The sequence below is a fragment of the Mesoplodon mirus genome (assembly GCF_964341445.2).
Source record: "Mesoplodon mirus genome assembly, chromosome: 8".
Classification (NCBI taxonomy): domain Eukaryota; kingdom Metazoa; phylum Chordata; class Mammalia; order Artiodactyla; family Ziphiidae; genus Mesoplodon; species Mesoplodon mirus.
In genome coordinates this window covers 27,541,079-27,553,206 of record NC_138984.1, presented here as the reverse complement: position 1 = coordinate 27,553,206, position 12,128 = coordinate 27,541,079, and the positions used below count along the sequence as shown (strand labels likewise).

The 12,128-nt window shown below is 38.8% G+C and overlaps 1 protein-coding gene across 5 annotated transcripts in view; it reads left to right on the top strand.

The window, feature by feature from the left end:
* UNC80 (unc-80 homolog, NALCN channel complex subunit) overlaps positions 1 to 12,128 on the top strand; it is a gene marked incomplete at both ends in the record, with an annotated part of 247,919 nt that overhangs the window by 46,323 nt on the left and 189,468 nt on the right. For 4 of the 5 annotated variants that reach the window (XM_082630605.1, XM_082630604.1, XM_082630606.1 and 1 more), the window contains 3 exons: positions 914 to 1,267; positions 6,423 to 6,569; positions 10,891 to 11,038. In XM_082630605.1, the coding sequence (XP_082486731.1) occupies positions 914 to 1,267; positions 6,423 to 6,569; positions 10,891 to 11,038 (649 nt within the window). The remainder of the gene's footprint in view (positions 1 to 913; positions 1,268 to 6,422; positions 6,570 to 10,890; positions 11,039 to 12,128) is intronic. The other variant, XM_082630607.1, reaches the window with a different exon arrangement.

The window sequence follows — 12,128 nt, the reverse complement described above, 5'->3', positions numbered from 1 at the left end:
TTTTCTTAAGCATTACATTAGATTTGATCTGATCTCAGAATATTTTTATAATCTAAAAACATTAGTGAATCCTGAATACATGTAGTAAATATGTGTGTGTGTGTGTGTGCACGCACTAAGTCCTTCTTTCCTAGAATGGAAGTAAAAAATTCTGTTTGTTTCCTTTGTTATATAAGCAGCATGACTATAAACCACCAATATAGCAGGAGAAAATGAATAGAAGTCCATTAAAACATTTAAACCTGCATTCTCAAGAATGCCTGTCTTGATTATGGTTATTAGCAAATGAAAGGGTTGTTATATTTTACAAATATATGTCACACAATTTCTTATTTCACATTAGGGAACCTGGCTCAGCAAATAATTTAAAATATTAAAATCAATAAAAGGACATAATTTAAGCATGCAAATTTTTTGCTTTTAAAATTGAATGTAGATAATGATGCAATTGCGAGTGTGCAAATGTTCCTCTCTTATGTGCTTAAGGAAACCATTTCTCTTCACCCATTATTGGTAGAAAGCATTATTGGCGGGGAATTAAAACACTTTGATTTTAAAAATCAGTTGAACAGGTTTCCATTTGGACAAATAATTACCCTCCCATTAATTCATTATGTTTTGTTATCTCCATTAACTGTCTATATTATGGCAAGTCTTAGAGTCCTTAAGTGAGATAACACACTTATACATTTTTAATTCCTTGGGTGATTTGTACTCTATATTAAGCACATACACAAGGTCCCAATGCAGCTTAATAAGATCATCTGAAAATTACCTGAATTATTTATGTTTAAGTGCATAGAACAGCCTAAAGGAAATGTATTAAATGGAATAACCAAATCTATTTAGGAAGATGTAATAGAGGTAATTCAAGTAACTTAATCACTCTCAGTTTACTTTTGTCTTCCCCCAGGTGGTTCTGAAGGCTGTTTATCTTGTCCTTAACCATGACATCAGTTCTCGCATCTGCGATGTGGCACTGAACATTGTGGAATGCTTGCTTCAACTTGGTGTGGTGCCCTGTGTAGAAAAGAACAGAAAGAAGAGTGAAAACAAGGAAAATGTGACTGTGGAAAAAAGACCAAGTGAGGGAACGTTCCAGTTCAAAGGAGTATCTGGAAGTTCCACCTGTGGATTTGGGGCCCCTTCAGTTAGTGGAGCTGGAGATGGAGGAGGAGAAGAAGGAAGAGGTGGTAATGGAGGAGGTGGAGGAGGTGATGGAGGTGGAGGAGGCCCCTATGAGAAGAACGATAAGAACCAAGAGAAGGTATGACTGGACCACCTTTTGTGTCCTCTTGAAATGTTGTTCCTGATTTCTTTCCAATTCTTGCTTGCCAGCAATTTGTTGACTCAGAATAGCAGCTAGTCACTTGAGCAAGAAAGTGGTGAGTCTAGAAATCTCTTCATTAGGTTCTCAGCAGGCATTAGTAAAAACAGTTAAGTGAAATTGTATCCTACATTCAAAAGCCATTGCCATCCAAGAAGTGTTAGAACTAATTCCCTGGTCATGTTAATTCTTCAAGAGAATATCTCAGATACACTACATTGCCATAATTCTCAGTCTGCCAACAACAGTCTCTCTCTCAAAACTTTCAGGGTCTGACCTAATGGAGTGGCATTCTAGTCTTCTCAGGCTGCCAAAACAAAATACAATAGATTGGGTGACTTAAACTACAGAAATTTATTTCTCACAGTTCTGGACGCTGAGAAGTCCAAGATCAAGGTGCCAGCAAGGTAGATTTCATTCTGAAGCATCTTCTCTTGGCTTGTAGGTGGCTGTCATTTTGCTATGTGCTCCCATGACATCTTTTTTCTATGTAAATGCAGAGAAAGAGAGAGCAAGCTCTCCAGTGTCTCTTCTTATAAGGGCACTAATCCTATTGTACCAGGACTCCACTCTCATGACCTCATTTAACCCTAAAATTTACTTCCCAAAGGCCACATCTCCAAATGCCATCACTCTGGGGGGTTAGGGCTTCAACATATGAATTTGGGTGAGACACAAACATTTAGTCCATAATAAGCAGTATAATTTTCCTGAAAAAATTTAAATAAAGTTCTTTCTCTTGATTTAAGGAACACATTTTTAGGTAGCCTACTTCAATCACAGTTAAAGGGAAAGAAAGGGAAAATTTTTGTTTAGTTAGTTGGTTTTTTGGTGTTAGTTTGGAAGAGTAGCCTTGGTTCTCTTATGTCTCAGTGTGTCACTTCCAGGTGTCTTTAGCTTTCTTATTACTGATTGTTCCTGAATTTAATTCCCTTTGACTTGACAACACCTGATTTATGATCTCAGTGCTTAACATCAATAATTAGTTTTCTCTTTTAATTTGAATTTTAAATAAGAACTACGGCAGCTTAAACTCATATAATTTATGCTGATTTCAATTTGGGGTTTTAGTTGGAAAATGCTATTAAGGAATTGAAATCAACAAGAGATTTGAATCTCTAACAGGTGACAATCTACACATCAGGCCAAGTGTTTAGAAGTATAAGATTTCACTGTACAGAGTTCTACCACCTACATATTATCTAGAATATAAATTGCTATTTTCTTGTAGGCTATCAGGTTTTTACATCTGAGTAAGTATTCCAGTGCTGTTTCCTCTTTTATATTTTTTTCTCCATCTCTTTCCAGTCCTACCTGATGCATGTTTAATGTGCATTTAATCATCTCTGTTTCTTCCCTGATTGTCTACTCTCATTTTTCCCAATATTTGTGGACTCATCTAATTATTCCTGCCCCAATATTCTTAGGTTCCTGAACCTAAGCTTTTCTCTAGGATTTCTTCTCCTGCCTCAATCATGTATATGTTTTCCAGTTCTAATAGAATCTTTTGGTACTTAAGGTCCCCAACTTCTTACTTTCCCAAACATCACTGAGGACAATCCAAGGATCCTCAGATCTCACTGTAGAAGAAAATTACCTAAATGATGATATAGATCACAAGGGATTTGCTATTGAGTCCTAAGATCTAAGGAGTTATTCATTCAACAGTTATGTAGGAATTAGAAAACAAATACAAGTTATAAGGACCAAATTTATAAACACAGCAAACAGTGAGATTCTTAAATTTTCAATTTTTTTACCTGTCAATTTTGGTGGCCACTCAAAGAGAGAATAGTGCTATGTCATTATGCCATAATATTCAGGGGAAAATAGAAAGAAAAAAATTAAAGTTGCGAAATTTTGATAAGCTCTTATCAGTAAAACTTAGATACTCCCTAAATTGATTGTTATGTTTATGAGGATCTCTGAAGTTCATTATTAGAATTTTGTTTCTGTTTTGTTTCTGTTTTTAGTTCAAAAATTTCACCCAAGTAGTGGGGATTTTTTGGGTTTTTTTTTTTTAATATTTATTTATTTGGTTGCACCAGATCTTAGTTGTGGCAGGCATACTCCTTAGTTGCAGCTCCTGGGCTCCTTAGTTGTAGCACATGGGTTCCTTAGTTGTGGCATACAAACTCTTAGTTGCAGCATGCATGTGGGATCTAGTTCCCCAACCAGGGATTGAACCCAAGCCCCCTTCATTGGGAGCACGGATTCTTATCCACTGCGCTACCAGGGAAGTCCCCCAAGTAGTGTTTTCATCTACTTCCTTATTAAAGAACTGCAAGTCTCTTGCCTATTTAAAATCTAGCTATCATACTAGAAACTTGATAATATAAATGCTACTTTAACCAAAACTATCACTTGATCAGGATGGGATTTTACAGAGTCAGATAATGTGTTCTCCAAAACAGCCACCAAAGATACAAATGTTTTGTAGTTAGTTCTACAAAATAATATTCTTTGTAGTACAGAGAATTTATAAAATCATACCTGACCGTAGGTCAGATGCATTGTACTTGGGAGTCACACAGGTCTGTTCTGCCTCTATCCCATCTGTTATTTTCAGTGGAATCAGGAGGTTTATCTAATTTTGCAACCTAGTAATGCCAGGAGCATGTGGGAATTGATTAATTCAGAAAGGAAGATCTAATTTCTATTTCTGTATTTGCCACTAACTGGTACTGAGAGCTTGAAATGTTATTTAATATCTGTCCTGATTTCTGCCTGTAGCTGGATACAACTTTCTCAATGTCTTCTACTAGAGGAGCCAAAATCCCAAGGACATCTGAAGGTCCAAAAAAATACAAATAGATATTTACAAAAAGCTTTTGGAGCTAGGAATTTGCTTTAAAGGATCATATGATATCAATAGTTTTTAAATGTATGTAAGTCAGTCTTCCAAATCAGCCCTTACCCAGGGTGACCTTTGGCTGTGCAGGCTGTGTACTCCACAAGGGCTCTCGCCTAAGGAGTCCAGACAGGACTGAAATCCAGTCTGAGCTCTGCTCACCAAGCTGTTTACCCAAGGGCTGCATCTTCTGAGAGGATTCACCTTTTTCTAATTCATCCACCCAGAGGAGTGCCTTTTCTAATTTGCACAATGTTGCCCCCAATGGATAGCAGTGCCCCACACCTAGAAATAATAATTAACACTGGTTTTGCTATTATTACATGCTTTCCATGTTTTACCTCACAAACTCTGTGAAATACATATTTTTATGATTCCTATTTTGTAGGGCACAGAGTGGTTAAGTAGCTTGCCCAAGGTTATGGAGCTAAGATTTGAATTTAAAATGTTTCTGAATTTGATATGTATGTATGTATGTATAAATAAATAAACGTATGTATCTGTGTGTGTGTGTATGTTTGTACGTATGTATGTTTGAGTCTTCCATTTACAAGCATCTGAGCTGTAGAGTTCGCAAGAAACAGACTCAGACGAGGAGATATATGCACAGGAGGTTTCCTGGGGTGTCTGCTGAGGATCAACATCTGTGGGGTGTAAAAGAAGCAGGATGGGCCAGAGAGAGAAGTTGAATTGCAATGTAGTTGTAACAGAGACTTCAGCCCATCACACAGGGAGCTCCAGAGATGGGATGGCTCTTCAAAGTAATCCCCGGGTGAAGTAAGGGAGCCCACTTTATTCCACACACCTCCCCACACACACTCTGTATGCTCTTGACCAGCCATTGGAGGCAGACTGCTTCCAGGAGGAGAGCATAACCTGGGTCATGGCAGGTCTCTTTAGCTAAGGGCAGTGCCTGGAGAGGGGCTCACCTGAGAGTTATCATCCATCAATGTTCCCAGTAGCTCAGAGAATGAATGTTCAGTTCTGAAGGGGGCATCTCTGGAGTCCAGCACCACATCCACTACATGAGCATTTGGTTAGAAAAAAAGGACCAATTATATAACATTAGGGGACCAGAGAGCCTACCCCATCACAGAATGAACAGCACATGATGTCTAGATAACCCCCATCCCTTTCACACCCTCCCTGCATTTGAGTATGCTTTCTACGTGGGTGGCCCCCCAAAGTTTATGTATCAACCTGAGCATATGAAGATGGAAAAGGCCTTCACAATTTACAGAGCAATTCTTATTCATTATTTCATTTGTTTGGCACAGTAAGCTGATGAAGTAGGAAGGGAAGCTATTAGCATCCTCGATTCACAGGTGAGAAAACTAAAGCACAGAGGGATTAGTTCATTTACCTAACGTCATATGCAATTAAGGAACGGGAGCTGGACTCTCAGGTCCACAGTGACTGTGCTGACAGCAGAAAGTAGCCAGAAGGACTGAGGAATGTTGGAGCTTCCTGAAGGTAATGGCACTCCCACGCTGGGATCTGCATCATTCCTTAGCAACAGCTTCCTTATGCTTCTTTGGAAATAATTCAAGAAAGTTCATTTTTCTGGAAGCTATGTTCTTCACTAAGAACAAGGATTAAATGAGTCGAGAGAGGATGATAACACTTCTCACAGTTCACCTCAGGAGGGCTTCCGATTTAGCCTCAAACAAAGAACCATGCTGAATATTTACAATTTTTTTTACATATTCTCTCTTTGCTTGTGCATGAATATTACAATATAGCGAAGGTATAAAATTAGAAAAGTCCTTTGAAAATGTCAGAAATTGCCACATGATTTCATAGTTTCAGACTTTGATCAGTTCCAGAAAGTTAGCAATAATCCTTGCTTAGTGATAGTAACAGAAGCCTGCTGATGAGGGTACCTTCTGGAAAAAGCTACTTGCCTTCATCACTGAGAGTCCACACTGTCTCTCTCTAGACAGTTATTCTGATAGTCTAATGAGGATATGAAAGCATGTCTTCTAATAAAGAGGTCTGCCTTCATATCCTGTGGCACTAGAGGGTGTTCAGAATGCATAAACATTTTCTTTCTTGTAAGTCCGTTCTAGAGTTTTGAAAAGTTAGCTTGCCTGTTGAGCCCTTGACAATTCTATTTCCCAAATTTCAGGGGCTTGCTGCAAAACATATAAACTTGGTTTAATAATAAAATAGAGTCTTAGCACCAAAAGAATCCTTGTGACTAAATGAACCAAATCTTCTTTCTTTCTCGTTCATGGGTACTAGGATGAAAGTACTCCTGTAAGCAACCATAGGCTTGCTCTAACCATGCTCATCAAAATAGTGAAGTCTCTGGGATGTGCCTATGGTTGCGGAGAAGGACACCGAGGGCTCTCTGGGGATCGCCTGAGACACCAGGTATTCCGGGAGAATGTAAGAGAACTAAGTAGATTCCATTTCCTCTTCCTCTTCCCTCCCTCCAAATTAAGAATGAGTCCTTTGACAATGAGGGTCAGTGTTCCCTGAAGAATACTTTATTTTGTAAGGGTAATTAATGCTGTCTTAAGGTGGGAGGATTCCCACAAGATATCTCAAGACATCTAAAACCCGGGCTTAGGAAAGTTTAATTGGGAAAACCACTTCTGCCTCCTGCCTGGGCAGGCCAACGCCCAACTGGCAAAAGAGTGTATAATTGGAACATGTGAATTAGAGTTTGAAAGAACATTGCAAAGTTGAATACATTTAGCAAGCTTCTGATAGTCCGTGGCAAATAACTTTTTAATCACCTGCCTGGGTACTGTGGAAGCATATGTTATATTAGAAAAAGGGATCAAAGTTTAGGACTTGGTTTGTTGTTCTTAAATATGGAAAATGGCCCTTATTGGGACAAAATAGGACTACAAAAGTAGCCAGTCACTTTCTGGCTGCTTTGTTTGAGAATGAACCTTGACTACTAAATATTTGAGATCATATCTCTTTGAACTGTGTGAAACTTGAAACTCTGTGCTCAGGCTTGCAAAGCATAATTCTGTAATGGAACATGGAAATGTAATTCCAGCTCATTTTCATTTGCCTCCACTGATGACTACTCTTCACTTAAGATTTGAGCAATAACCCACCTCCACAACAAGTCCAAACTGCAACAGTTGCCCTCATACATACTCTTGAACTGAAATAATAAGAAAATATTCCCTTAAAAATAAGGTTGATGCAAATTTGAGACCAGGAAACCTTTTGGCATATCTTAGCAGAGTTTTAAGATCATGTCAAAGTCTAATGCCAGCCCATTTTTCCTTGGTATTAGGTTTTGTCATGAAATGTTCACACAGCCTTAGCATGCTGGGTTACTTTCCTAATGTATCATCTACTTATCTATCCATCTGTATATCATTCTCTTTCATTTATATTCTATTGTGTTGTATTATATTAATTATTTGCATGTGGAAGTTTTATTCATAGTAATTAACTTCTAAATTCTGAAACTTGAAAACTTTGACCAAGATCTAGATTTTGAAGCCCCAAATTTTAGGAAATCAAAATAATAAGTAATAAGGCAGTAGAAAGCTGACATTGCCCCCATCTCTGCACATGTGTATGTGATTTTTGATCTTTGACTTTTATTCTATCACAGTATGAATAAATGCCTTCAAGGCTAAAACCACATCACTCATGCAGAAAACTAATTCTATGAAATCAAACATCAAAATATAAAAGGAAGTGTCATGCTATAGTTGGAGGTATAAACTCATTTTGACATCACAACCTGTCTTTCTAGAATTGGAGAAGGTAGGGCTACTTGGATCAGAAACCACTTGAGAAGCTTTGTTACTGCTTAATCACCATGTGCTCTTTTCTCAAGAGTACTGAATATTTCCTGTCAGGATGTCCAGTTTTCTACCTGCCTTCTCAACTTTGTTGATTTACGTGTCAATACCTCCATTCTCTAGTAGCCCAGTTCAGTACTCACTATAGGGATTACACTTACTTGTCCATGCTTAGTAAACACGTTGTCCGAGAGAAATTTTTTTTTTTTTTTTTTTTTTTTTTTTTGCGGTACGCGGGCCTCTCACTGTTGCGGCCTCTCCCGTTGTGGAGCACAGGCTCCGAATGCGCAGGCTCAGCAGTCATGGCTCACGGGCCCAGCCGCTCCGCGGCATGTGGGATCTTCCCAGACCGGGGCACGCACCCGCGTCCCCTGCATCGGCAGGCGGACTCTCAACCACTGCGCCACCAGGGAAGCCCCGAGAGAGAAATTTGAGCAATTTTCCCTAGGAATGTCTAATTCAAGAAGCTAGATATTTCCAGATTTCTCTGGCATTGGGTTGTCAGAAGTTACTTAACTTTTAATATATTAAAGATATATCTTACCTCTACCGGATCAGGTCCTCTATACTTTTATTTTTTTAATAAACAGATAAGTACTGCAATGATGTTCATCAAAGTGCCTAGCAATTCCAGCATGTTTCCTGGAATAGTCTAATCATTAGCTTGTAGTCCCAAATTATTGAAAGGGAATTCACTTTTTATATCTCTTGGAGAAGTTTAAAATGTTCATTCAGAATCAAAATACTTATGGTTTGATATTCTGATTCTTGCTTGAACTTCTGATTGAACTCATTCAGACGTCCTAATAGCCTCTAAAGAGCAGATTTGGAACAATGCCTTTTTTGGTGTGTTTTACAGAGAAGCAAGAAGTACTTTACAGGCTTCATTTTATAGCAATAATCATTTATTTTATAAGAAAAGAAGCTTGCTTTAGAGCTAGCAACCAGTAACCTCTGGTTAACACCTAATTTCCCAATCTTCTATGACCGAGTAAAGGAAAAATGGAAAAAAAAAAATCAATCCACCTGACTTTGTGATACAGATGGAGAGACTATAACACGGTCACACCAGGATGCCTATTGCTAATTACAATTTTCAACCTTTTATAATCTTCCTTTTTCCTCTCGATTTTTCCAAGAATCTTTCTCTGGGCCTTGATTTGTCAAAATGGTCATGTAACTTAAATTTTCTTCTGGGCCACCATTAAGGCCCACCAATAAGTCCTAATTCTCAGGGATCTAACTTCCTTGCTTCTGTCTGATTGTCCAAATTTCTTTATCCTCCTTTAAGGTTGTCCTCACCCAGCCACCTCTCCCTTCTTTCTTTTTTTAAATTTATTTTATTTATTTTTGTCTGCGTTGGGTCTTCGTTGCTGCCTGCGGGCTTTCTCTAGTTGCGGCGAGCAGGGGCTACTCTTCGTTGTGGTGCACAGGCTTCTCATTGCGGTGGCTTCTCTTGTTGCAGAGCACAGACTCTAGGCGCGCGGGCTTCAGTAGTTGTGGCGTGCAGGCTCAGTAGTTGTGGCGCATGGGCTTAGTTGCTCCATGGTATGTGGGATCTTCCCAGACCAGGGTTTGAACCCGTGTCCCCTGCATCGGCAAGCAGATTCTTAACCACTGTGCCACCAGGGAAGTCCCCTCCCATTTGATCTTTAGCTTTTTCCCCTCAACCCAGAGTTCTCTCTTATCATTTTCCCATTTTATTCCATTGTTAAGGACTTTCTTTTTTATGATGATCTTGTTCTCCACAAGATATCAACTAATCTCTATTATTGGTCATCTTAAATCTTTTTTCAAAGTAGGTGTTATCTAGATACATTTTCCCCAACAATCACTATCTAAACTATTCTTGTGACTATTATATCATAGGAGAAATAACCACTATGAGGAGGTAAGACCCTGGCTTCTAATTTTGGCTCTGCTGTGAAACTTGGTGTATCAACTTGGGCAAAGTCCTTGACTTCTTTGAGTCTCAGTTTCTTCCACTGTAATATAGGGAAACTCTTCAAATCACAGAGAAGGTGTGAAAGTCAAATGCCGTTATGCACTTACAAGCAAGAAACACATTTTAAACAGCAAAGCACTGCACAAATGTGATTTTTCTCTCAATAGTAAGAGAGGGTTAGGGAGCCCTCTAAGGGTTTCAGATAGTATTCACTCATTCTGTCTGTGGCCTTCTCCAGCCAATGGATGTGATTTTATTTGTTCTGATGGTGGGGATTACTTCCTTTTTCTTTGCTAGATGGCAAAATTATTTGCTGGATCATAAGAAATATATTTTTGAGTAGCAGGGCCTAGTGAATGGTCAGTTGCTTTTCATATCCTGAAGTCCAACTTCTATTTAAATACCAAGCTTCCACATTCAGAAGCAGACTCAAAAATCAACAAACTAGACTTGCCTTTATTTTATGCCTCTTTCATGTTTCAAAGATCCTTCCCTCCTGACCATATAAGAGGACTCTGGACAAGCACTTCCTACAGCCCCTCACACCATCCATTAAATCTACTTAAATTCAAGACAGCTGAGCATGGGAGTGTCCTGCTCCTTCCCATGGCACAAACCCTTTGAGGTTTTCTAAACCTTGGTGACCAATCCTATCACCTACCTAAATTTTACGCTTTAAGTTTTTTCATTGAGATCTTAAAATCTTGATCTTGGCAAAAATACTGAGCTCTTTCTGGGACAGCATTAGCTCCTAGTTTGGGGTTTTTCCTAAGGAACAGCCCTTCTCAAAGTCATCTACCTAGTACTGCTCAGCCTGTCTCTGCCCACTGCATTCTCAGACAAGAGGGGCTGGCAGGGTTGGTGGGCACCAGCCAGCAGGGATGGATGGAAATTTTTGCCTTTTAGGGGCTTCTGTCGCAGACCACTGGTATCCCTAGCTTAAGCTGGTACTTGTGACTTCTTCACTTTTCTTCCTTCCTTGCAGGCCCAGAACTGCCTCACTAAGTTATACAAGCTAGATAAGATGCAGTTCCGACAAACCATGAGGGACTATGTGAACAAGGACTCTCTCAATAACGTAGTGGACTTCTTGCATGCTTTGCTAGGATTCTGTATGGAGCCGGTCACTGACAGTAAGTAAAGCTGCGCCAAGTTCTAGGAGAACTCGCTGAGAGGTAAAGCAGGTAGTGTTTCAGAGACACCCTAAATTTCTAGGGATAGAATGGAGAGGAAAAGATATCTGTTTGTGTGTGCATCGTGTGTGTAATAAAATATAAACACGAGAAGCTTGTACATCATCTTTGACACATTTTAGAGGCTTTCTGAGGACAACTTAGCTCAGCAGATGGGAATTTGGTAAAGCTGTGGCATCTTCACCTGTAGCCCCTCTATCCTTACACTCTACTCATGGCACTCCTCTCTCTCACGTAACTTTCTGTTGTATGACTGCTGAGGCAAGGATCAAGGAACAAAGGAATATATTCATTAGTTCAACAAATACGAAATGAGCCAGGCATAGTACTTGGTGATTTTTTCACAAAATAGAATAGGAAAGGAAAAAAAAAACTACATTAAACATAGTTGTAACATAATTTTGATATACACATATACTGAATTTTAAAAAGAATGGGCAAAGGGATCTATAGATAGGCTCATGAACTATAGCTTCATGGCTTTAGGAAAACTCCAGTATAGAGACCTATATTACAGGGCACAACCAGTGAACACAAATGGCATCCATAATAAATGAACATCACCAATACCACTTGAATGCAAATACAGTAATAAAATGAAGGTGATGTATGAAGCCTGATTGAGTAAAATATACATTTTAATTAGAGCCTGGGAAGAAATAACTTCTTAGTATAGGCTTTTATTGTTTATATAGTATATGTGTGAGAGTGTTTGATTAATTTATAATGGAGCTATATTTGATGGATTTCTTTTTTTTCCTGCTTTCATAATCTTTTTTTTCTTTTTTCTTTTAAATTTTTATTGAAGTATAGTTGCTTTACAATGTTGTATTAATTTCCACTGTACAGCAAAGTGAATCAGATATATGTATACAGATATTCCCTCTTTTTTGGATTTCTTTCCCAGTTAGGTCACCACAGAGCACTGAGTAGAGTTCCCTGTGCTGTACAGTAGGTTCTCATTAGTTATCTCTTTTATACATAGTCGTGTATATATGTCAATCCCAACCTCCCAGTTCATCCCACTCCC